General features: G+C 44.8%; 1 protein-coding gene across 1 annotated transcript in view; it reads left to right on the top strand.

Moving 5' to 3' along the window:
• The window catches only part of LOC138525055 (mitochondrial inner membrane m-AAA protease component AFG3L1-like), a 587,730-nt gene that overhangs the window by 513,437 nt on the left and 47,709 nt on the right, over positions 1-26,584 (top strand). The window contains exons 15-16 of the mRNA XM_069635555.1: positions 22,052-22,252; positions 22,413-22,607. Coding sequence (XP_069491656.1) covers positions 22,052-22,252; positions 22,413-22,607 — 396 coding nt within the window. The remainder of the gene's footprint in view (positions 1-22,051; positions 22,253-22,412; positions 22,608-26,584) is intronic.

The raw sequence follows: 26,584 nt of genomic DNA, 5'->3' as shown, positions 1-26,584 counted from the left end.
CGCGAACATTGGTAGCTAAAAATCGTGGGCACCATGTTTTTCAAGATGGCGTCTGAGCCCCCTTTGTTTAAACAGGACACAGTCGTCTTTTTTCGCCATTTCTTTTTGGGAAGGTCTTTCTAGAGTTTGTCTCTGCACGCCAAACTAGGTTTGGTCCCTTTGTTTCTACGCCTTTGGCGGGCTTCAGGACTGAAGACCACCCCTGGCGCCCAAGTGTCTGGCGTGGGCAGGAAGTGAGGGAGGTGCCCGAAACTCCCTGTGCTTAGTCTCCTAGGAGACCCAAATACACTCTGGCGTGATTGGCTGGCTGACTGTCCGGTGAGGACAGCCACCCTGCTGAGTGAGTGGCAACTAGGCTGGAATGAATGGGAGAAAACTGTTTAAGAGGCGAGTCTCTTGGACTGAAAGAGACTTTCGTTCGACCACTCAAATGAAAGAACCGAAGACGAGCTACAAGAGGACGCCTGCTGCAACTACTGGACCGTTGGTTTGCCCGGTGGAGCCCTGCTGCAGGTCTGAATCGCCAAGTTCACCTTGCCAGACAAGCCCTTCAAGGACATCTTCCTTTGAGTTGGTAGGACCAACTCAAGTGCTGCAGGAAACCGAATAACCGGGGAGAAGAACACCAACTTGTGTGCTTTAAGGCAGCTACTGGAATCGAAGATTTGCCAGTTTGTTAGCTTTGTGAACAGTCCCTGTGCAGTGCAGGAGTCCCCCGACGTCCTCCCTCTTGTTCCCATGACTGAGGCTCAGGAACAGCGACACCTGCAGGAACTGCCAGGAACAGAAGTCTTCAGCTGCATCTTTTTCTTCAATACAAGGGACTGTGAAAACCTGACCGAGAGGACTTACCTCTCACTGCGAAAGTGCGTACAACTTTGTCAACTTACAGGCCTAGTCAGCTTGTGACCCGACATATGAACCTTTCTTCCGTGAACTACTTCCGAGAACCGTAGCAAAGACTTTGCAGTTTAAATACCAGAACCGTTTTTACCTATACAAGACACTAGTCCATTGACTTTGGCCTACCTATTGCATTGAATCAACTCCTCTTGTGAACTCCAACTATTTGCACTGTTTAAGAGTAATGCTATTATTTGTTTTATTAACTTATACCTTTTTGCTCCTACTTCAACTGCTCTGAATGCCATTTTGCACCTCCTTCAAAGTAGTGTAAATGTTTCAGAACCGGTTAGTGTGAAGGATTGTAGTATATTTTTGTGTGATATTGATTACCTGCTTCTAGTGAATGTTTTCTAACTGACTGTGTAATAAATTAAGTGTTTTACCAAGAAACCTTGAGTATAAGTGTGTATCTGAATACTTGTAATTATAGACCTCTGTGTAACACCCTTACAAGCTCACATTCCCTCTTGGGATAAGCCTGGCTGCTCAGCTCGCAACCCAAAACTGTGTGTTACAGACTTATACCAAAGGTTGGTTTTGCTTACACCTTACACCTGTAGTCCGATTTGTGTGTAGTGGGCACTGCATACAAACTTTGCCTAGCAGGGAGACCCCCCCACCCGCCATCTCACTCCCTTACCCCACCCTATAAATATATATATATATTGAAATATATTTGACTGAATTTCAACAAAAAAAAATTATTTAAAAAAAATACGGTCCAAAGTAAAAGTCAAATGTGTTTCTGATACCTAGACCAGGTGCCATCATTCTCGGCTTATTTAGCTAAATCGTGTCGCAGATACCTGGCAGCCATCAGAGCATGCAGGAACTCGGAGAGTTCTTCCTTCTCTTCATCCAACCCAGTGGTGAAAAGGCATCTAGTGGGGCTAACAAGAATGTACCCACTGGTTAAGTGCCCACACTCGGTTTGATGCCATGGCTACAGTGGACATCAAATTAGTCACTCTCAAGACAGCACTCATGGTGGGCCTCACATCGGCTAGCAGAGTCAGCGAGATTCAGGCTCTAGTGGCCACAGAACCCTACAGTGTTTCATTGGGACAAGGTGGTGCTTCGAAATCATCATACTTTCCTCCCAAAAGTAGTTTAATCTTTCCATCTCAATGAGATTGTGCTTCCCACCTTCTTCCCTATCCCAGCCGAGGAGGCGGAAAGGGTGCTCCACTGTCTCGACGTCAGATGAGCTTTGAAATTCTTCCTGGCCAGGACTAAGGACTTCTGCAGATCCAACGCCTTATTCGTCACCTTCAGTCGTTTGGAAACCAGACGAGCAAGCGCCTAAGGCATCTATAGCCAGATGAATGGTTGCGGCCATTCACAAGGCTTACAGGACACAGCGTAAGAAGATCCCAAGGGAGTTTCACATTCACGCAATCGGGACCAAGGCAGCAGCAGTTGCTTTTCAACACCATGTTCCATGGCAGGTGATTAGCAAGGCAGCCACATGGGCCACCCCATCGGCCTTCTGCAAGCATTACTGTTTGGATACCAGCGCTTGGGCAGGAGGTTCTGCGTAACCTCTCTGCATGAAGTCGACAATCACTCTGCTCCTCAGGGCTTTCTAGTCGGTGGTAATCGGCTGGCACGTAGGAGTAATTAAGTGTTACTCACTGGAGTGACTAATGTACTCCTAGTCCTTAGTCCCCTTTTCTCCATACACCCACATCTTCCCCCCCAAAGAGCAGGGTTGTTAAACATTCTAATACAGCCAACGCGTCCAATGGGACTGAGGTGTGGCGCCGGTGGGTGGGGTCAAGGGAGCGCATGCATTGAATTTGTATACATTTAGAGGGAAAGTGTTATTTTTCTGGTGGAAAAGGTTCTGTTCCCATCCCTAGTGAGTGACGCCCATGCAGGATTGAGGAAAGGGGACTAAGGACTAGGAGTATGTTAGTCATTCCGGTGAGTAACACAAAATTTCTGTCTGCAGAGCCAGCTAACTTTTAGCCCCCCAGGGGGTGCAACCCAGCTCAGTTGCCGCTCCCAGACACCGAAAGTGAAATTGCGGCCAGTATATATGAAGTCTAAGACCCCATGGCCTCATTTCTTTTCTGCCCACGAAGTAAGCTCATGGAACACCCCTTTGATTTTGCTGACCCTTTACTGCATCAGAAAGGAGGTCTGCATCCCTTTGAAACCGGGGCGGGGGGTCCTTTTAAGACGAGGTAACAGTATCTGAGATGGATGGGGATGCAGATCGTACTCGTACATCAATAATCAGTCTGACTCGGGAAGTTTGCAAACATTATTTGTTTTAATAACAAGTCTTTAACCCCTTAAGTGCCAAGGACGAGGTATCTCATCTTCGCCCATTTTTGGCTGCTGCGGTGAAGAGAGAAGGTAAGAGCCGTCTTTGTCCACCTAGATCTCTGGCTGTACTTCAAGCCGGAGATCGAGGCGGGTATCGTTGGAAAGGGGAGATTCTCCCCTTTCCAACGATTCCCATTGTGTGGCATTGCTGCTCATGGATCGGGCTCAGGGCGCGCGATCCGTGGGCAGCAATGTCACTGGATCAATAGAGATCTGTTTGTGACGCGGGGAGGGGGGGAGCTGCTTACTAGGTAAGCGGCCCCCTTCCCCCTGTGGCCCCAAAGCATGGGGCCACAGCGCTGGAGACCCCTGGGGGCAGATGATCACTGCCCCCAGGGGTGAAAATGAAAAGAAAAAATGGTGGTGGCCCTCCCCCACACCAAGTGGAAAGGGGGGCCACCCCTTGTAGCCCTCCCTGGGGGCAGATTTATTTCCCCCAGGAAGGAGTACATGAGGTGGCCCCCCCATCCAATTGGGGGGTGGGGGAGAGGGCCACCAGGAATTAGTGTGCAGGTCCCCCCCCCCCCCCCCCAAGGATGGGGCATGCAGGTTAGGCCCCCCTGGGGGCAGATAGCTGATCATCTGCCCCCAGGGAAGGGTGCAAAACAAAAAACAAAACAAAAAAAAAGAAAATAACAAGGGAATTTTGGGGGGGGGCACTAGCCACCAGGGATATATTTTACAGGAAAGGGGGGTGGCCCTCTCCCCCTCACCCCAAGGGGAAATCCCTTATAGCCCTCCGTGGGGGGCAGATATCTGCTCCTAGGAAGGGGCATCTGACCCCAGGGAGGGCTGCATGAGATGCCCCCCCCTGCATTTGGTGTGGGGGGGGGGTAGAGGGTTACCCCCCCATTACATTAGAAAATTACCTGGCGGTTTAGGGTGCCCCTCAGCCCGCCCTAAAGTGTAGTGTACCTTTTCCATTTTTTCTTTGTTTACGAAACTTGCCTTGGCGCAGAAGGTCACATTGGTGTGCCAATCTGGCGCGGCGGTGCCCAAACCTTACTGCCCCACCCACTCGGGGGCCCAGTCGCACCATTTTTGGGGGCCCTCTGTGGATTCCCACGGGTGCCCTCTTTTCGGAAATGCATGGGGTTCCCTGTTTTCCTTGGTGGCTTGGACACCCGAGGCCCACATCTGTATGGTGTGCCCATCTGCAGAGTGTGAGAAATTGGGGTTACTTGTGTTTTAGGCTTTCCCCTTGGCACACAGGTAGGTGCACCCACACATGTGAGGTACCGTTTTCATCGGGACACCTGTGGGAAAACGGGACGGTAGGCCATGTGTTGGCAGTGTGTTTCGATGGGTGAGACTAGTGAAATGTGCGGAAAATGCATTTTTTTTCCCCGCATTTCGGACTGTGTAGGGGTGTCTGGGTAATACATTGTGGGCCGATATCCGCAAATCATACCTCTGCAGATTCCCACGGGTGTCCTCTTTTCCGAAATGCATCGGGTTCCCCGTTTCCCTTGGTGGCTTGGACACCCGAGGCCCGTATCTGTATGATGTGCCCGTCTGCACAGAGTGTGAAATTGAGGTGTGAAAACAGACTTGGGATTACTTGTGTTTTAGGCTTTCCTGTTGGCGCCCAGGTAGCACATGTGAGGTACCGTTTTCATCGGGACACCTGTGGGAACGCGGGAAGGTATAACATTTGTTGTGTTTGTGTGGTTTTCATAATGTTTTGACCCATTTGCTGGTGCCCTTTGTCACACAACCCTTTCATTTCCCAAATGTGACCTACATTTAGTCGCTGCTTTAGGCACCATACACTTGTGTAACCTGCATAAGTCACCTACCCTGGAAAAGGTCTGCCTGTGCTCTTTCAAAAAAATGTATGCTTGCCGTTCCTCACCACATTGGTTTTTTCCGATTTACACATGCCAAGTGCCTCTGTTCAGGACGTGAGCATAAAACTCCTGTGTACCATGGCTCAGTGTTTGGCTTGTGGTATTGCTTATTTTGTAAAACACTACCAAAAATGTGTGCTTTCCTAACTGCAAGTCGGGGGGGAATGTAGCAGAGCATTGCTTTTCTCAAAATTCATAGAAGCCATTGCCGTACCAAGCCAACCATGGCTACCACATACCTTTTTTTTCGGTCATTTTCCTGCGCTTCCCCCAATCTATGGCATTTTCTCCTAGGTATTTGTTGCCCGACCTACGCAAATCACCTCTTCCTAAACTTGGAATTTTGTCTACTTTTCAGAAATATATGCCTTTCTGTCCTCTAAATCGGCTTTCCTACCCTTTTCTTCCATTCCGTCCATCATGTCCAATTGGCAAAAATGGCCAAAATCGCCTACCTCTCACAAAACGGTTGATAACCACATCAAAATAATTCTTTTTTCACTCAACCTGTTCTTGAAAGCCAGGAAATTGGGGAATTCAGCACAGCAAACCATTTGTTCCTAGCTCTTACAAGGAAAAAACCACAGGCTTCTTTGTACACCATTTTATTCGCATTTTTTTTTTTAAAAAAAACATTTTTGTCCTTTTTGCATATTTTCTCTCACCCCCCCTACAGCAACCTAGGATTGCTGGGTGGCGTTACGACCGCCTACATGTGGGGAAAAAAAGGAGCCAAATTTGGCCGAGATATCTCATGTAACCAAAAAGGTACAAGGCATTGACTGGCCACATACCGAAATCACCAAAAAAGGCCCTGGCACTGGGAGGAAATACCCATGGCACTTAAAGGGTTAAAACAGGGAGACAATGGATGCCGCACAGCTTGCTCAACAAGTTCTCAAACATTTCATAAAAACATTGTTTATACAAAAAATTCATCATAAGTGACATGCTACGTGGCAAAATAGGAAAAACTATTAGGGGATGTGATGGGCTTAAAGGGAACATCTACTTTCTTTATGGGCAGGGATTCTGATTGGATCTCTAAGATCAGGTGGACAACTGAGCCCACCCCAAGTGCAAGTCATCTTCTGTGTCAGACTAATACACAATGTGCTGTTGGCTTCTCAAACTATAGGGCTCTTTGCTGCATGGCCCTCTACAATTGGTTGGCACACTTGTACCTTTCTGGAATATTCCACTCGCCAGCAGCACGCAAGTTGGTACTCCAGGTGCTGGGGGGTTGGCCTGGTCATGCCTCCCGACCCAATTAGCCCAACATCCATCATCACTCCTGCGGTCTGCCATTCAATTAAATCTGTTTGAACTTGGCCTTGCAGAGGCTCACTGTGCCTGAGAATAAAAGGGAGTGAGGCATTGCCTTATCTTCTGGTCTAGGTGTAGCTCACCCCAAAGTCTATTTTCATCTGACCATTTGACTAGAGACCACATTTTTTAGCTCCTTTGTTGTATTTAATACCATTAAATGAAGAAATCTTGGCACTCTGTGGTTTTCATTACACCTCAAACATGACCCCAGCTTGCTTTTCACGTTCATGTATCTTCTTGAGTAGATAACTAGGCTCTCGGCGGCCCCGACTCTTGACACTGGGCCAGGCAAGCCTTCTCAAATCTTCCTTCGCCGTCAGCTATTCTTTTTTGCTGCGCCACACGCAGCCCTTTCATTCACAGGGTCCAGGTTTGCTAAAATGCATTGTGGAACATCCAGATTCTGCGCACACACGCACACTCACACACACACACTCACACACACACACACACTCACACACACACACTCACACACACTCACACACACTCACACACACTCACACACACTCACACACACACACACACACACGCAATCTACTCACACTCACACACACACACACACGCAATCTACTCACACACACACACACACACACACACGCAATCTACTCACACACACACACGCAATCTACTTACTCACTCACACACACGCAATCTACTTACTCACTCACACACTTACACACACACACAATCTACTCACACACACACTCACACGCAATCTACTCACACACACACACGGCTGCAATCTACTCACTCACACGCGGCTGCAATCTACTCACTCACACTCACGGCTGCAATCTACTCACTCACGGCTGCAATCTACTCACTCACGGCTGCAATCTACTCACTCACGGCTGCAATCTACTCACTCACGGCTGCAATCTACTCACTCACACTCACGGCTGCAATCTACTCACTCACTCTCACGGCTGCAATCTACTCACTCACTCTCACGGCTGCAATCTACTCACTCACTCACTCTCACGGCTGCAATCTACTCACTATATATCCAGCCTTATGATCACTTTGTCTAACTGCATTACTGCATCTGTACATTTGTAAAATGGTTTTACGTTTTCTTCGGTGCTTCTCCGCACGTGCAATCTTAATTCCGCTCCTGAAATGTTGCTTACTTCGCCGTCAGATTCTAAGGTCTATATTCTTTCTTCAGTCGCATCTCTTTTCGGTGCATCACTTCTGCTTCATGTGACATCACTAGTCTTCTCTTTCATTAATTCTCACACTTCTTCCGGAATTTCCTTTAAAAGACTGTCATTTCTTCGCGGATACATAAAGGGTTTTCTGAATGGATACCTTGTTTCAAGGACTTTTCGCGATATAGGTACCATTATTGCCTTTGCGCATGTCGCAATTTCCGGTTGCCAACATATAGGCAGAATAGGGGCGGGACTTCCGGTAGAGGTACTTGGCTCCTTCTCTACACCTTCATGGATTGTAGGCTGTTGAACTTGCTCATGCATAAGTATACATTCAAGATGGTACTCATGACCCAGATCCTCCGGGCCCTCAAACTGCAGGACTGATTGGCATCTTTGGGCCTCCAGGATGCCTACTTTGTGTCGATTTATCTCAAGCACAGAAAGTAACTGAGGTTTGTCGGAAACGCCCACTACCAGTTCAGGATTATTTCCTCAGCACCCATGGTCTTCATCAAATTGCTGTTGATTGTGGTGGTTGGCATCAAGGTTGAGTAGATTCATGCCTTCCCCTACCTGGGTGATTGGCTCATTCCAGACATTGTGACGGCACATTTGGAAACACAGAGTAGAATGAATATTGGCACTACTTAAAGTGAAGGTTTGAAATACATTTTACAATTTCAAAATGTATTGGGGTGCAGGTGAAGTTAATAGACCTGGTGTGTGTACACAGTAAATTAATAATGGCCTTGGTAAACCTTCCGAAGACGCTTCCCCTGCACTCACCATCAAAATATGACTACTCAAAATTTCAAATGTAATAGATATACATTCTTTACATCTTTTTGATATAAAGAGATTGATATCTTTGAATGCATTTTTGTGCTTTCTTTAAATTGCTTTCACATTATTCATAAATACATTTTATCAATTGATAAAATTACAAATAACATAAAAACTATTTAAAGAAAGTACAAAGGTTTTCCAAGGCCATTATTAATTTAATGTCAGCATATTTGTACCACACATGCAACATACTGCACAGTTTGGGCTTCTCCCTGAACTCCTATGTTTTGCCATCCAGTTCCTCCGGTTCATTAGAGGAGTCTTGGACACCCACATGGTCATGGCTTTGTTTCCCAAGTATCAGATATCAAAGATTCTATGGAGGATTCCTGTTTTACAGTCCCTGGGGCTGGTTCCTGCCTCCGCTATTCTGCCTCTTCTGGCCCTCATGGCCTCGTCCGTCCTGGTGGTGCTGGAAGCATGCTTTTGCCTCAGGTTGCTCCAGTGGCTCGCTGGTCTCAGTTCGAGCGTGAGATGTCAGACCATTTGCAGGTCTTGAATGCTGTGTCTCAATCCCCTGCAAGACAACATACGGGGAGGGGGTTGCTTTGGCAGCCCTAGCCCTAACTGACACTGGTCACGGATGCAGGCCTCTATAGTAGGAGGCTTCTGGTCCGGACAGCACACATTCATTTGCTAAGAGTTGCTGACAATCAAGTGTTGCTTGGTTGCCTTCCTTTCCTCTGTCGGGCATCTGTGTTGGCCATGCAATACCTCAACAAAAGGGTGTGTGTGTGGAGTTGTTGTATCTGTGGAAGGAAGCAATGCAAGTGCCGTTCTGTACTCTAGAGAACGGCTTGTATGACAGCGCCAAGACTGAGAATGTCATAGTGGATACTCTGATCAGATAGATTCAGCTAGGACATTCTGGTGCAGATCTTCACCTTCTGAGGGACTCCTCGGGTGGACTGCTTTGCTTCCTGTGTGAACAGGAAATCTAGTTCTTCTGCAGGCAATTTGCTCTGGAGGGTGGTGGGTGAAACATTGTTGTCAAATGAAACTTATTACTTCTCTCTGCGTTCCTGCCAATCCAAGTAATTCTGACAGTTCTTGGGAGACTTTGGATCCATGTTGATTCTTATCGATCTGGACTGGGCCTGGAGGATGTGGTACCTTGACCTTTTGAACTTTACCATCTGCCCTTCCTGGTGCCTCCTGGTGAAGGTGGACCTGCTCTCTCACTCTGGAGGACGATTTCTCCATCTGAGCCTCAGCAGCCTGAACCTTCATGCTTGGCTGCTGGAGAATGTCCTGGATGTGCTCTATTCTGCATGGGGGCCTGCCACCAAGTCTTTCTATGCCTGAAGCTGGCATAAGATGTTGACTTGCTGTTGGGAGAGAGTTCTTGATCCTTTGATCTGTCCAACTTCCTCTGCTCTGCATATTCTACTTTCTTTGACATAGACGGGCATGCTGATTGACTCTGTGAAGGGCTACCTGGCTGCCATTTGTTTTTAAAAGGGCCCCGCAGATGTGCTCTTTCTTCACCATCCCTACTGTTAGGCAGTTTGACAGGGTTGGTCTAACATTTTCTTCCATGTTTGTTCTTGCTTCATGGGATTTTAATTTAGTTTTTTGTGGGAGCTCCCTTTGATCCCCTGCATCCATATACGATAAGACTGCTAATCCTTAAAATGATTTTTCTGGCAGCAATCCCTTCCTTGTGATGGATGAGTAAGCTCCAGGGTCTGTCTGTTAAACCCCCATACTTGGGTTCTCAAAGGAGATGGTGCTTTTGAAAGTGAGACTGTTTGTCATGCTTAAGGTTGTGTCAGAGTTGTCTTTCTTAGAAAGTCCATCTTCCTGTTTTTTTCCCCTCTGCTTCATTCCTGACACAGGAGAGGTTCCATTGGCTGGGTCCTGTCAGAGCCTTCAGCTACTCCGTGCCTCGGATGGAGGACATTAGGAAAGATGGCCAGCTTTTTCGGGGTTATGCATGTACAATGCAGGACTGCTGTTACCGAACACACTCTCTAGATGAATCGGCCTCTGAATGTCACAATTTGGATGTAAGTGATGTGTCTGATGGTCTCTGGTCATAGTCCACCAGATGCCTGGCTGCCACATCTGCCTTGCAGAGAGTGAGGGGAATGGGAGGGGGGAGAGGTTAGAGGGGGCTTGGACAGTTGGCTATCTGGCCTTTGCTGCACACGTTTTCCAAGCATTATTGCATGGAACTTCTGTCAGTCTAGGGTGCTTGCTTTGGCTAAGCAGTCCTCATTAGTTTTCAGTGGTGGTTTCTCGCTCTCCTCCCTATACCGTATTTCTGTACTGCCATGGTAGTCTATCTAAGATGAGCAATCTGGGGGCGGGAATCCATTAGAAGAACACATTTCTGCTCTAATGTTCTCGCTAACGGATTAGTCGTTCATCCCGCAGATTCCTCATTGTCCTCCCAAACTGCATCTCTTGGCGGATAGCTCGCACGCCTCATCTGTTCTGCCGTCCCTTTGCTGTGAGTGCTGTGGGAAAAGGCAGACTTGAGTTTATGGGGTGCAGCATATGCAGAAGTACTGGCCTCAGCATCACTTCTGGGGTCAGGGTGCCTTTGATGCAGAGCTAGGCTGCATCCCTGAGTGGCTAAAAGTTTCCAAAGTCGGCTGGTGCTGGAGATAGAAAATCTAAGATGAGGAATCATGGGGGGGAAGGGAACAGACTGATCCATCAGAAGGGACATTACCGAGAGGTAAGCAAATTGTTCTTCTCCTGACTTCATCTTTTCCACTAGCTATGGGTCCAGTATTCATGCTTTGTAGCATCTAGAGAGGCAGCATGATTTGGAATACCAGTCCTGTTACTTGAATACGCATTTTGTCCAGCCCACTCTATAGATAGTTGCACAGTATTCCTGAAAATGACCTTTGGCACTCTAAGGAAGATATCATTTTATGCGATGGGAGTTTTTTCATGAAGGGTCAAGGTTCATAATTGGTCAACTCTGGATAAGATGGCCCCACTATCCTCCATGCCCTGGAAGTTAAAGCGTGTATGCAATAAGTTAAGGCTTTGCCTATTTGTCAGGTAGGGCTTTCGTGTACAACCACCTACAAACACTAAGACCGCCATTACAATCAAAGCTTCATCCTTCACAACACTGACACTTTAGGTCCTTCGATTAATAACCTTCCAAGTGGGTTAAAAAGTAACTACGAAAATGAACCCAGTGGTGCATTTTACTGTCAAACAAAGTTGGATATAAAGCATGTATTTTAGAGACATTTTAAAGGGTCAGTCGCTTCTTGTGCTTTGGACAGTCGAATCTGCTTTGAGAACTATTCATGCACCTCTATCCAACCTGTTGAGTGCTCATCTAATTGCTGACAAGGGGGGGGGGGGTTGGTACCTGCTGAGTAACCTTTAAGAGAATGTAGTCCGGATTTACCACATCAATCCTCTAAAGCTCCAGGTGATCATTTTGTCCTGGGCAGCATGCCTTCCCTCGATCAAGAGCCAAGGTTGTGCAGTTTCTAACCAACTGCACCTGTAGCATAGTTGGTCTCAACAAGAGGCGATGCCGGCTCCATACCTCCTTTCAGGAAGACTGTTGGTTTGATTGTGGGTGATGAAGAGCAGTGTGTCCATAAAGTTGCCATCTGGCAGACAAGAGGAAGATCCGGGGGAATGGCCTTACCAGGCCATTAATGGCATAACATGAGTTTGTGGAAGCCCTCTTTTCTATAGTTGGACTATTTTGACACTTGTGTGAATGCAAAATTCTGCAAGTTCTGCACCATGGAAGTTCAGCTAGGTGTTCTCTAGTTGATGCCCTGGTTGTATGTGATTTCTATCAAATGTGTTCATTCCTCTGATTCTTGTTGAATCTAGGAGCTTGAGGCTCAGGACCATGATGGACCTCATTGCTTTGGATTAGGCAAGGAAGGCTTGATGCTCGGATCTACTTATTTTTTTGGTGTGCCAGTCTTGGAGGCACCACGAGAGTGTACCAGTTGAAGTGTCATACCTGGCTCTTGAGAGGATGCTGCACCCAGAACTAGGACTTCTCCTTCCTGCTTGTTGACCTGTCACAAGTAAGTTTGGAAGGCAAGAGATTTACCAATTACCCCCCACCACCCGCCCACCTCTTTCGTTCTAGATTTTTGTTGTTGTATTTGGATAAAGCCTCTTTGAATGTAGGTCGTTTTAAAGGCTATCTTGGGCAGCTTCCATCGCCTCCAACCAAGTCTGGGTCTGGGTGAAGCCCTTTTCCTCTGTCCTGATCTCAAGCAGACCCTCGCCGGTGCTTTGAACCCTGTACCGGTGGGAACAAACCGTCTCGACCCCTGCTCCAGGATTCTTGCCTTCTGAGCTTTCAAAAGTGTCCCTGGACCAGCCGGTGCACTGGCCAGCTGTCTCCTGGGCTGCTTTGCTGCAGTTGTCAGAGTTCCGAATGCATCTTTGGAACTTGGAAGATCTTGAACTTGTGATACAAGATGCCTGCTCCTACATTTTCAACCTTCTAGTCCCAATGGAAGTTGTGCAGGGCTGCTCCTTTGTTCGCCAACTAAAGGGCTCCTGTTGCCGCCTGACATAGGTGACTCCTGTTGACTCCTGTCTTCTTCACTGAAGACCGTATTCAACGGGAGACCTCAGGTGGCCAGCCCTGGAGGCCTCTGGCGATCTGAGGTTGACTTCTGGACGTCCGTGAAACCGAGAGACGGATACTGCATCCGACTGAAACTAAATTCTGCATCCACAACAGACCTCGGCACCCACAATTCCTGGGCCGCCCTAGACCACACTAAGCACCAAAGTATGGAATCCCGGACCCCTGAAATGTTTGTTTGGAAAATTGAGTACATGGGACAAGTTAACATTCCTGTTTGCTTCTCCCCCTGTTCTCCAAAAGGTTACTTGGGCGTAAAGAACTGGCCCTATCTATCCCTCTCTTGCCTGACTCAGGTCAGTGGTGTAGTCTGGGATCCCCTACTAAGTCTTCCTTAGTGTAGTAAGACTGAGAAAGCTACTTACCTTCACCTTCCCTAACTTTTGGAACTCTGAATGGCAACCACTGGCATCTTCCAAATCCAATAGTAAACCTACCTGAAAAGTATATCTTTTGGCGCTGATGCCTTTTAGGGCACCAGGCCTCACTCCATCTCTGTACTAAGGATTATCGAGCTATGGAATGATTTTCTATTTTCTCACGAGTGAATGTATATATGTAGTAGTTGTGTGACAATACCTGCTGTGATCAATCCCTGTGAGGCTAGGAAGGTGAACCCTAAGGGTCGAGGCAAGTGTGACCTCACCGGGAGATTCCCCCCCCTTTTGGGGACAAGGACTCTTGTGAGGAACTTCTCAAGCCATTCCCCTTAATGGCATATATGGGACTATTGGAAATATAGAACAGTATGAAAATGAGAGATTTGCCTGCAGACAAAGCGACAATATGTCCTCACAAACAAAGAGATTCTGTCTCTTTGAGGAGAAACCTCATTTAACTGAGATGAGTAGCCTGGAAGAAGAGGACACGCGGAGGCAAGGCAAAGCGGAGAGAGAGCAAGTAAGCAGGTGAAGCCCCCTGACTGCGTAACAGCTGAAAAAGTGGAGCAAGGTAGATCCGCAGAGCATGCGACTTTCAGAAGTGGTCTGAACGTGAGAGTAAAATGCTGGAGACTTAGTGCTCACAATAAAACTAGAAGAGACCGGAGGTACTTTTTTACCGACCACTTATAAACAGCCCTCCATCGAACTTTTAATTAAACAATACATTATGTTTACAGGGTCACTTGTGTCAGTTTGTATCAACAATAGTCATTTATTATTTTTTAAACAAATTGTTAATAAAACACTTTTTTACAATTTTCTTTTCTATAATTGTAGGAATTCTCCTTACAATTGTTAAACACACAAACATATATCTCAATGATTTACAATTTCACTATGCACATCTAATAACCTGTACTAATTCATTCTTTAACAATTTTTTTGAAATAAAAATTTCATAGGGATCTGTTGTTTGCTCCCCTCTCTCATAGAGAAGTGCATCCCAGTTGATAAAACATTTCACTCTGTATTCATATCACCCATGCTTACTTTCATACTGCATTCAAACCATACCCGACTTGTTTCATTCCTTACACACTTTCATACAACTCACAAGGAAATTCTTCAGGGGTGTAAACTTTTTTTATACCACATTTCATTTCGATGTACAATGATGTTTGTCTTCTTTTAGAATTTTTTTCTAAGGATCCACTATCAATGAGGTCCATTCCATGAGGTCCACCCATCAAAAGGAGAACTATGGGAAGCAAGAATGGGATATTCAAATTTTAGTGCTCGAATCACATTCCGGTTTACATTTCTATTATGTATCCCCTACTGTCTTTAGTAGCAGCACTAAGGAGTAAATTATTTAACTCGCTCCTTCTACACATCCATTAAAACACTCCGTCTCTCCATCTGATAAAAGCAGGCTACTAATCAAGTATTCCAAAGCTGGGTAGGCTTTCCAATATTTAATTTAATTATTCTCAGTTTGGTCTCACCCGATAGTTAGCTGATGTCAATCATTAATTATCTAGGATAAATACTCATCCGATTACCTCAATCTTATTCACTTCTTCTTTTTTTGTCTTCTTGGTCTGTCACCTTTAGAAAGGTTGCTCTGTTATGACGACCTGGGTAGCTGGCTACCGGATACTGTCTTGGAACAACCTCTGTGCTCTTCCCCTATTTAAAGTAAACAGTACTTATTTATCTTTACCATTTTTCTATTGTTTGGCCATTTATCTTTCATTAGCTATTCCCATCTTGCATCATGTTATCTTAGATTTTCTAATACTGACCATATCTTATTGTAGATCCGGTTCCTAATGATAGTGTGCCAGCAGCTTCTGCGATCTTACTCTCTGCTGTTAGGCTGGAGCAAAATCGTCCAATCCTTCCTTTATGCCATGTGCTCCGTATCTATTTTTCTACAATAGACAAACCAAGCGCACTGAGTTTTGCTCTTTATGGAGACTTAGTGCTCACACGAACTGGAGAGCCGAGACCGGAATCCAAATCTTGGTGGGGGACAGACCACAACAGCTTCGGGGTGGGCATTGTGCCTTTCCAACGACGCCGAAACCACCATGCTGAGCGAACAGCAAGGCGTCCAGTTAACCGCAGCCGTACCTGGCCGCAGGGAAGAAGACGACAAAGAGTGGTATGCTGGTGGAGCTCAAGAGAAAGCGAATCAGCGCCAAAGGGGAAGAGCCTGAGTGAGTGCCAGTCCCAGGGATGTTTCCCTACCAACCAAAAGGGAGAACGAGGGAACCGGGAGGCCACCTTGAAATCATTATCGATCCTGAAAGACTCATCCCAGTGAAATTGACGAGCTATGGAATACAAAGATGATAAACTGGAATTGTAATAATGGGAGGAAGAGAATCGCGATTAAACCTACAAAAGAGACCCTTAAGCATTAGATAGAAATACCCTGGGAAAATATCCCATAGAGCAAGAAGTGCAGAGTGAAGAATTTCAGAAAGAATCCTCTGAGTATGAAATGATACCAGTAGAGCCCATAAAGGAGACGCACCAAGTAAACCACCCAGGGAGAGGGAGAACATTCAAAGGATAAACTAGAGGACAAAAGGGGATCAATTGAACATTGTCCAGAGAAAAGAGAATATGCCCAAAAACCTACTGAAGGAGTTCAAGAACTCATACCGAAGGTGACAAGAGACTATTTCAAAATTGTCATACGAAAAGAACTTTGAAGTGAAGAAGAAACCCTTTGAGAAGAACTGACTAGCACCTTAGTTATTTATTTAGGCAGGGAATACCCTCATAGCAATATGGAAAGATGGGCATTGTTTTTATTTAATAAACCATCAGTGGTAATATCAACACCGTGTCTGCGTCCTTCTTCTGACCCGCCACACTTCCTTGAGGTTTGATTGCTTAGTGTGCATTTTAAAGGCCTAATAAATCTTTGTATATTTGTGTACTTCCCAGTCTAACTGGAATTTTTAGAGTGCTCTCTGTGTGTCTCATTATAGCCTTAGACCACTCACACCCCTCATGAGTCTTAGCCTTGCCGCTCTGCTACCTACCTCGAATGGGTTTGAGTGGATTTTGGAAATTCAGCTGAACGCCAGAGCTGGGCATCCTTCTGGCATTGACGCCAGTCGTTCTGCACGCTTTTTCCAGAGGGTGATGGTGAAGGTAGTGGAGCCACAGGAGTTGTCTGCACACACAAGGCCTTGGGTTCAGATTGAACTGACCAACATCTTGGATGAGTGTCACCAAAGAGAAACCTTATTGCCTTTCAAGCCAGCTGTGGAGGCCATAGAGTTGACGGCCTGGGAGGCAGCCTTGCTCCGAAAGTGGTTAATGCATCCTACGCGTAAGCCAAATACTCTTCTCTCAAGTCTGATCTCGAGGGTGGCAGAAAACCTTTTGGTTGAGGGGATAGAGGACATCAATGCCTTATTAAAGCATGGCAAAGAAGCTGCATGCCAGATTTTGCAGTCAAGCCTTGACACATTCGACTGTGAGGCACATGCCATGGGCACAGTGTCGGTGTTGGGGATGGACTCTTTGATGCAGACATTTGGGGTAAATGCAGATGTTCAGGCAACGATGCAGGATATGCTCTTATATAGTTTTATATAGGACAAACCTTTCACAAAACATTAATTAAATTAGAAATGAAATATGATAGACATAAAATACTGTAATAATGAATTAATAAAAACATATGCATGTCTAGCTACTCCACAAATACTGGACAGGTAGTTTAAGTGCTGCAATAGTTAAAGAAGTTTGAGCACTGTTTGAAATATGCTTTCAAAAGCTTGTTGAGGGAAGAGAAAAATTGTGAAAAACAAAATCATCTTGTACCGTGCAAGGCAGGGTATAAAATAAAAAGATGTTCCACTGTCTCTAAAGAATTAAGGTTGTTATAAAATCTACACAACTGCAGATTCCTAGGAATGTTCAGTCTGGCACCCAAAACTTCGTATTCAGGGAACAAATTAAATCTTAATTTTAAACTAGTTCTCCGCCTTCTATTGGTAGATTTTCATTAAATATTTAGCTATTTAATGAAAAAATGTTTCATCAAGAGAAGTGTAGGAAAACAATTTAGTAGTACAAAATGTGATCTTTATTGATCCAGTCAAACGTCCATAGGTTATTTTAAATGTTTACTGCAATAGGATTTGTGACGAGATTCGTCACTTTCATGTTCAATTTGTCTAACGTTTTTCCACACTGCATTATCCAATTACAGAGAGCTGTGCAGGATTGTTCTACCATAACATTAAGTGTGACAAAAAGAGAGTATGAAGGGGAATTCAGTTTTTTCATAAAGCAACAACGCTTTCCAGTCAACTAGAGATTGAGTGAATGGAGACCCAGTTGATAATGAAAAATTGCAACAGGAACTCCATTGGGAAGATTAAGACTACGTCTTGACAACTTCCCCTCAATTGCAGACCAATTGATTACACGATTGATCGCTGATCCATATAATACATATGTTGCTATCTTCCCTCTGTATAGTTTAAACATGGGCAACATAAAAAAGTTGCCATATTTGAGGTTGATTTGTTTTTATTTGTCATTTGTCCTGAAAAGGTCACCACTGTGGAATGTAAGTCTCTAAGTGCATTAGCTAGATTTGAATTTTGTTTAATTGGTGAACCCAAATGCTTCTATCTGTCCACAATTTGTGATTGCTTATTTTCAATAAACCACCTGTGTTTCTCCTGTTTACTTTTAGAAGTATTCAAAAATCATTATTTTTGACTTGGTAAAATTACATCCTCTCACCCTTCTTATAAATGGGCACGATCTAGGATGTTTTGCACGAACTCTGGGTGCACTGAGTCAACAGAATGGTCTTAAAGATTCTAAACAAAATAGAAGTCCACAAACGTGGATGTCCACTGAGTAGACGTGGCTAAACAGCCTGGGGCAGCAGCTCTAGACGGATTAGCTTTAGTGATCAAATAATATATATCATTAGGTTCAAAATCAAGATGCCCTGCAGTTTCAGCCGAAGTAAGGTCAATGTTACTTGAGGAGCCATGCATGGCATACAACTTTTCAAAATGTTCTTTCTGTATTTCCTCAGGAATAGAATTCATGTTGATCAAGTACCAGAAGTAACGTGCACGGTTAGGTCTCAATGTACTTAACATAGTTTCTGCATCTTTTTGTAACGTCATACATTTGTGAGACTTCACCCAATTTTTATGTCTTTGGAGAGTAATGAATATGAATAATGTTTTATGTAAGAGACACAGATTGCGTCTTTTTTTTCTTTTTTCTCCAATGAACCACCCCATTAAAATAATGTGATGTAGCGCTCCAAACTATGGAATGGGTCAGATAATTTTCTTTAGGGGGACATCTGGTTCAAGTACTAGGACAGTCTTCAAACTTTTTTGGTCTGCGCCCCACTGAGCATAATTTGGGTAGGCCGAGCCCCCCCTAAAATGCCAAATGAACAGTATGTACAAATGGCTATGAACTATTGCGCGCCGTCACTGCACCCTACTCCCAGTATAGTCCCTGGGCTCCCTCATCCCACTCCTACCCAGTCCCTGGGCTCTCCCCACCCTGCTCCCACCACTATCCCACTGCTCCCGGCCATCCAGCTCCTACCACAGTCCCTAGGCTCCCCCACCATCCCTGGGCTTCCACCCACCCCGTTCCCAACACAGTCTGAGTGCCAGTGGGAGCTGGTGAATTTTTTAAGTGGAGGGCATACATATTTCCCACAGAATAGCCATAGCGACCGAGCCCAGCGAGGGAGCCCATACCAATTAAGAGGGTTTTGGGGGATCTTCCCCCTGGAATTGTTTAAATAATGGGTTAAAATGTTGCATTTTACAGTATAATTTAAAAATAAAATGGGTAAAAAGCCAAACAGTTTGCAATTGGCGCTGGGGGGCCAAGGGGGAAAGCATGGTGTAACTATGGATAATCTGGATACTTGATGAAATCTACAGAGGCCTTTGGTGCAATTTATTTTTTTTAAACTTTTATTTATAGGCGGACATTTACAGCAAACACAATCGGTAGAGCTTACCATACAATTTACATACACAGTTGCCTTTTCCCACAGTGAAATATGATACATTTTACATAGCACAGGGTTACATAGTGCCTTGCCATTTCAGATTGCTACTGTGGATCCCCAGGTGAGGGTGGTCCTGAATCACTTTTGACTTGTCTGATCAGGTAACTACAAAATGCGGTCCATATGTTCTTGGGGCGGGAATGCAGCGGGAGGGTGTTGATATAGTCCTCCTCACAGGTCTGAGTCCAGGTAAGTGCGTTCAACCACTTTTTAAAGGCAGGAGGAGAAGAGCATTTCCAACTCTGTAATACACATTTCTTGGACACCATACATCTTACATTAAAAAAAAATGTAGCCATCTTCCTGTTGTCGTCGGTGCTCCACACCCCTAAAAACACCCCCAACGGGTCTGGGTTCACTGCAGCACCTACAATGTCAGTGCCTGCAGGATCTCCTCCCAGAAGCCACCAAGTTCCCTACATGTCCAGAACATGTGCATGTGGTCGGCCCCTTCAGTTAGACATCTTGCACTGGTATGTATACAGTTTCAGGTGAACTGAGTGGTTTTATAGGGAGTGTAGTATAATCTATTTAATAGTTTGTATTGCATGCAGCGAAACCTAAAGTTGAGGGAAACCCTACGTGTTTGGGAGCACATTTTCTTCCACATGTCATCTGAGATCTCGAGGCCGAACTCCTCAGCGCATTCGTTTCGCGCTTTAGGGGGTTGGTCTGGGGATTTTTCTAGTAGCATTTTATATAGAGGAGACTACCCCTCGGGCATCGCTCGAGTTGGCTATGTAGCAGATTTCCAGTGTTGTCAGGGGTTCATCGGGGTAGGATGACTACATGGCACGAACAGCAGCTCAGAGTCTGTAGTATTGCAACATCTCCAGTGCCGACCTGGAGTGACCAGGTCGCCATGTTTTAGGAGTAATGAACTTCCCTTCGGGGAATAGATTGGTCAGAGCTTGATAACCCAGTGTTAGCCATTGCTGAGCTAGAAGTTTGTCATGTGTAGTTTGGAGCCCGGGAAATCCCCAGATGGGGAGCCATTTATTGTAGGGGCGAAGTTCTGATGTCGGGCGTAATAATCAATTCCATGCCAGCAACGTGGTCGCAATGATATTGGATGGAGAGTCGACCTCGTAGTTGTGACAGAGAATTAGTGTCATAATGTTTACCTTGGCCGTTGCAAGATTTTCTAGCTTAACATGAGGTGGAGCAGTTGGACTCTGGTACCAGTGTGTGGCTTTTGGTGCAATTTTAAGGAGTTTATTCAACTTATTAAATGTTTTTTGAATAGGCTTCTGTCTCCAAATTAATCTGGTAGCCTATTTATAATTTGTTAAATGGATACTATATGTAAGATTAACATTATTTTCAAGATATAAAGTTAGTAACAGATACAAGGTAGCATGATTGCCAGAGTATCACTTCAAAATATGAACAAAATGTCAAAAAGAGATCTTGACAAATAATATCTATAATTAAGGTAGTCTAACCCCTGTGCCATGTGGGTTAAGCCGGGATACAATTTCTCATGTTGCCTTTCACCATAGTGAGCCCCCACAATTTTATGATATTACCAATGCATTTCCCACAAGTCATAGATTCCCGTTGGAGGGACCCCTTGGGGGTCTATCATATTTAGGCATACTGAATTAAAATCATCAATCACTAAAATCTCCCCCATGGAGTCTTCATACCATTTGATCTAAGATATACATAAGGGACTCTGTAAACGTAAGTTGGCTAGTTCTCCTAGTTCTCAGTGGATTCCAATATAGATTTGATAGAAGGCTATCATGATTCCTTTCAGATGTCGAGTCCCGCCAGGTTAATTTAACAGCAAGGAAATTCCACGACTCAGTAGCCCATTTTTCACAACTGATAATTAAATTGGAACAAGTTGCTGTAAATAGTCCCCCCGAAAAGACGGCCTTTCTGGGCAGGACTAAAAATCAATTCATAACTGGCAAACTGGTTTATCAAGAAGCCACGTTTCTTCTAATGGGAATATCTGAGTCACACAAGTTAATATTGGTATTGTTGGAATAGAAAATATGAGAATGCCCTCTTGTTTTCCATGAGAAAAATGAAATGGTAAGAAGTGAGGTCATGAGTTGCAGCAGCTCTGTATATACTGGCACTGACATGTTCTACTTGGGCACTTTGCATCTGGTGGCGCAAACGCAGAACTGCATTGTGCCCCCAGATGGGCAAGAATCTTCAACGGGCAGTTGGTGCTACAGATATGAGGCATCCGTGGGAAGAACATCCATCACAAAGAACATTACTGAGAGGTAAGCAATTTGTTCTGCTCCTTGCCTAGGGCTCTTATAGCTTCCCACCCCACAATTCCTCTGCCATCATACAAGAAACGTTCACCAACTGACTCTTGATCAAAGTTCAGAACACATGGGGAATGGGGGTGTTTTGCATTTGAAAACGTATGCATTGACAGACTTTCAATGCTTTTTAGGAACAGCTTTGGAAAGCAGTTTTTGGTAGCATGATAGCAGTGACAGAATGCATGTAAATGTAATGTTTTCCTTGTTTCAATAGCTGTTTCCTTCAATAACGTATTTTCTAAATTCTTTTAGGTGTCGATCATACCTAGAGGCAAAGGGCTGGGTTATGCTCAGTACCTACCCAAGGAACAGTATCTTTACACAAAGGAGCAGCTGTTTGACCGCATGTGTATGATGCTGGGTGGTAGAGTTTCTGAGCAGCTCTTCTTTGGAAAAATTACAACAGGAGCTCAGGACGATCTGAAGAAAGTCACTCAGAGTGCTTATGCCCAGGTAAATCCATATGTTCTCATTGTCCACAGACAACTTAGGGTGCCCCTTCTACATGTGAGACCTATGTTTATGGTGTGCATATGATCATGTTGTGGGGGAATGGTGCTAAGTAGTGACCAGTAAAGTTATTCATTTTGCCTGCGCTGTCTTACTTTCCTAGGTTGTTCAATTCGGGATGAGTGAGAAGGTGGGTCAGATTTCTTTTGACCTTCCCCGGCAGGGTGAGATGGTCACAGAGAAGCCATACAGTGAAGCCACGGCAGAGCTCATAGATGAGGAAGTTCGAAATTTGATCAGCAGTGCCTATGAGAGGACTTTGGCGCTGCTAACGGAATGCCGTGAACAAGTGGATAAGGTGAAAGGATCTGTATTAATTTCCTACCTGCATGCTAAGTGTAAACAATGTAATTCATGTTTAAATTTATATTTCTTTTAGGGGCATTTTTTATGCAATAATCTCCCTTTACATGATTTGTAAATATTTACTCAAATGATGACAAAAACGGAGAGAATCTACTGTGTGGAAATGACTGCTGCTCAATAAGAGTGCAGGGATGAGTAGTGGCTCAAACGCCTTCTGAGCCTGTTACTGCTAGTGACCCAGCATTGATTGCAGTCATAAAGGTAAACTGGCCACAATACAAAAGCACACCTCCTTTGTCTCTTTTAGTAACATTGCCAAGCGCAGGCTATACTCTTAGAAGGGGGTGTGAGCTGTTAACAGTAGCTACCCGAACATTAGTACAATGAATATTAAAACAAAATATGTGCAGTTGGACACAAATAGGTTGTTTAATTAAAACACAAGTATCCCAACACTGAGGAAGAAGACATCATACATTTGTGAGACTTCAACCAGTTTTAATTCCTTTGGAGAGTAATGAATAGGAATAGTTTTGTATGTAAGAGAGACAGATTTATTTTGTTTTCCTCCAATAAACCACCCCATTGAAATAATGTGATCTAGAGATCCGAATTAGGGAATGGGTCAGATAATTTTCATTAGTGGAACATCTGGTTAAAGTACTAGGATAATCTGGATACTTAGTGAAATCTACAGAGGCCTTTGGTGCCATTTTAAGGAGTTTATTTAACTTATTAAATGTTTGAATAGCCTTCGGTCTCCAAATTAATCTGGTAGCCTATTTATTATTTGTTAAGGGGATATTATATGTAAGATTAACATTATTTTCAAGGTAAAAAGTTAGTGACAATTGCAAAGTAGCTTGATTGATTGCCAGAAAGTATCAGTATTTCAAAAAGAGATCTTGACAAATATCATCCAAAACGGAGGTAGTTTAACACCTGTGCCACATGGGTTGAGCCCACAGAACACAGAGAATGCAGACTTTTGTAGTGAAAGTGCATTTTCTGTCTTAAAGACCGAGTTATACTGTCAGTCCCTCAGTAATCTCTGAATGAAGAATATGTCTTTGGAAAAAGGTAGAGCGGTGCTGTGTTACAAGTCACTTGGGCCCTTAAATGAGGCCTAAGTGGACAGTATGACTACAATTTTTTATTTGTGTTACAGCCAAACATTGCGGCTTTTCACAATCACATTTTTATACAAAACATATAAAAGAACATATAAAAAACTGTGCATATTAAAAGTAATATTATTCTCAGTTTGAGTTAGACCTTAAATTCCCTTAAGCGCATACCTCTCTATATCACTTCAAATACATATAGATCTTAAAGCTCTATTCATGACAGTGCTACCACCCACAACAACCACTTAACAGTTTATCATTTAGCAACAAGACCCAACTCCTGTAACACCATGATCACCTGGGTAGTTAAGACCACTTCTTCACCAGCAATCAGCCTGTCCCAGAACATCTCAGAGAAAAGTTGATCTTCCCTCTCCACCAAGTTCAGAAAGAACTGCCTCCTAATATCCCAAGACCCTCTACAGTCTAGAAAATGTGCTTCAAAGACTGGAATGTGGGTTCATTGCATAGATAACTTCCCCCAGCCAAACTAGACTTTTTACGATGAGACAGGAGCCTGTCGGGAAAAGATTCAAACATACCCTCAAACTCCTGTCGTACCCTAGAGCTGGGGGAAAGAGCCTTGGATAGCTGGGAATTGTGCCCAGTTTTTTATCAGTCGGAAGAAAAGACTTTGCCAGGACCAATGAACGCATGCCATCTATGGTACGGCACCAGTCCCTGCTCTTTACAGATCTTTTTACAGACATAGGGTTAGTTAATAAAGTGTCAACATTAGTGTCACATTCTGCCAGAAGTCCGCTCACAAGAGCTGACAACTTACACAGAAGCGAAGAGGAATTCTGATTTTGTAAACTGGAGAGCTTTTCATATAAGGAATTCTGTTGGGAGACTAAAATCAACTTGGAAAGTGCGATAAGGCGCCATTCCACATACATCTTCATGGAACTGAGGCCCAGTTCAAATCTGAGACTAGCCATAGGGAGTGACCGGGGTAACCCCAAAAACGTTTTTCCACAGGCGACCATCCATTCTGGACCAATTTATCTGCCATGGTAAAGGTTTTATGTCTACCCCGTACAACAACGCCAGGAGAACCTTGGCTACATAACATTTGACCAATGGTTCCAAGGAGAATTTTCAGTATGTTAGCAACACTTTTTTTTCACCTGGCATGCCAAGTGACGGGCCTTCCCAGACAAGCGAAACTCCAATTGCTTTGTAGATGGAAATGGGTAGATTGTCTTGATCCGAAGATCATTGATCTTTGCGCAATTCCCCAAGCCGTTTAATAGGTGCTGCAGGCACACCAAAGAATGGTCCTATGAAACTGTTGTCGGCGTAGGCCAGCCACCTGATCGACACATCGTCTAACCTGGGGCTGGTCCACGTGACCATCCAAGCCAGCCAAATAAAGATTGAAAATAAGGGGGGCTAAACACCCCTGTCTCACTCCTCTCTCCACACCCACTGGGGCTGACAGCAAGCCCGCAGTATTTAATCGAACTCTCAGAAAGATGTCATCATGTAGGTTCACTAAAATCACCAAAAGCTCTTGCAGCAATCCCCAGGCATCTAAATTGGCCCACAAGCGTTCTCTGCTGTGTCGAAAGCCTTCGAGAGGTCTATCCAGGTTCCATACTGCACGCCCCCCACCCTCCACCCCCTCCTTCGAGCCCAAGACCTCTCACTGAGCAGGTGTAACACCAAACCATTCAGGGATGTGGACTGACCTTTCCTGAAACTCGTTTAAGTTTTTGATAAGATCCTGCTACCTGAGGACCAACCCTCCAGCTACCTCGGAATCAAGCAGCCACAAATTTCACTCTCTGCATCCTGGGGAGCGATAGGGCGGTAATTCCCTGGGTCTGCCTGGTTGCCCCCCCCCCCTTGAAAATAGGAATAAATATGGATGATTTCTAGGATTCAGGAAAACTCCTTGCCCTAAGGATCTCTTCGAAAAGTACCATGAACAGCCTGGCCCATGTGTGCGCATTGTTCTTCATAATAGCATTAGTCGGACCATTAGGTCCAGAGGCCCTGGACGGAGAAGATTTGGCAATAAGTTCCAGAATAGAGTCCTCAGATCTCCACCAACCCAGGGGTATCCTCCAACTTTGAACTAGTCAACTCTAGAGATCTTTTATAGATGGAGGTGAAGTGAATACGCCAATCCTTTTCTCCCACCACATTACTCTGGGCTAGTGATTGTATGGTTTTAGACCCATTCACTAGGTCCCAGACATTTCGTCCATAGGTAACGATCTTGAATCACAAAGGGCTTTATGCAAAATCTTCTTCTTGCGGCCAACCTTTTCATCAAACACATGAAGATGTTTTAGGGCCCCTTTGAGCCATAGCTACCCCGGGCCGTTCCACAGACGACAATAATTCCGAGAAATGTGCAGGGGTATACACACTTATCTCCTCATCCTTCATGGCCAAACATTTCCTTGATAAAATTCCATTCAACCCAGTACCCCCTTTCTTAAATCTTAAGTCTGTTCCTACCCTCATTTACGGTCAATAGAGGGCACTGGCCCACTTGCTCTCTAGGAAGGTCCCACCTTAGCACCCTGAAATTCTATTGTGGTCACTGTTTCCATCCTCCCACCCCTGATTGAAAGACCACCTGGTAGCTGCTATCTTGCAAATCGCTAGGGTTTGAGGCATGTGCTGAAGGCTATGTTGAGTGATTTTGTGCAGAGATGCCTTGGAATTGAGTTCCAAAGGTTGGTAAATAAGAAAGCTGCTCTGGAGGTGTTTCCTGTTGAAAGCTGGAAATGCTACTAAGCCGTATGCAGGATCCAAGCGATCTGGGTGGCTTGTAGTGGATGAATCTCTGGGCCACCGCCATGAAAGACTGAGTTTGAATTGCATC

Source organism: Ambystoma mexicanum, chromosome 1q, assembly GCF_040938575.1.
Source record: "Ambystoma mexicanum isolate Mex_15411 chromosome 1q, UKY_AmexF1_1, whole genome shotgun sequence".
Lineage (NCBI taxonomy): Eukaryota > Metazoa > Chordata > Amphibia > Caudata > Ambystomatidae > Ambystoma > Ambystoma mexicanum.
The sequence above is the reverse complement of the archived record's forward strand: the minus strand, read 5'-3'. Positions and strand labels throughout refer to the sequence as shown.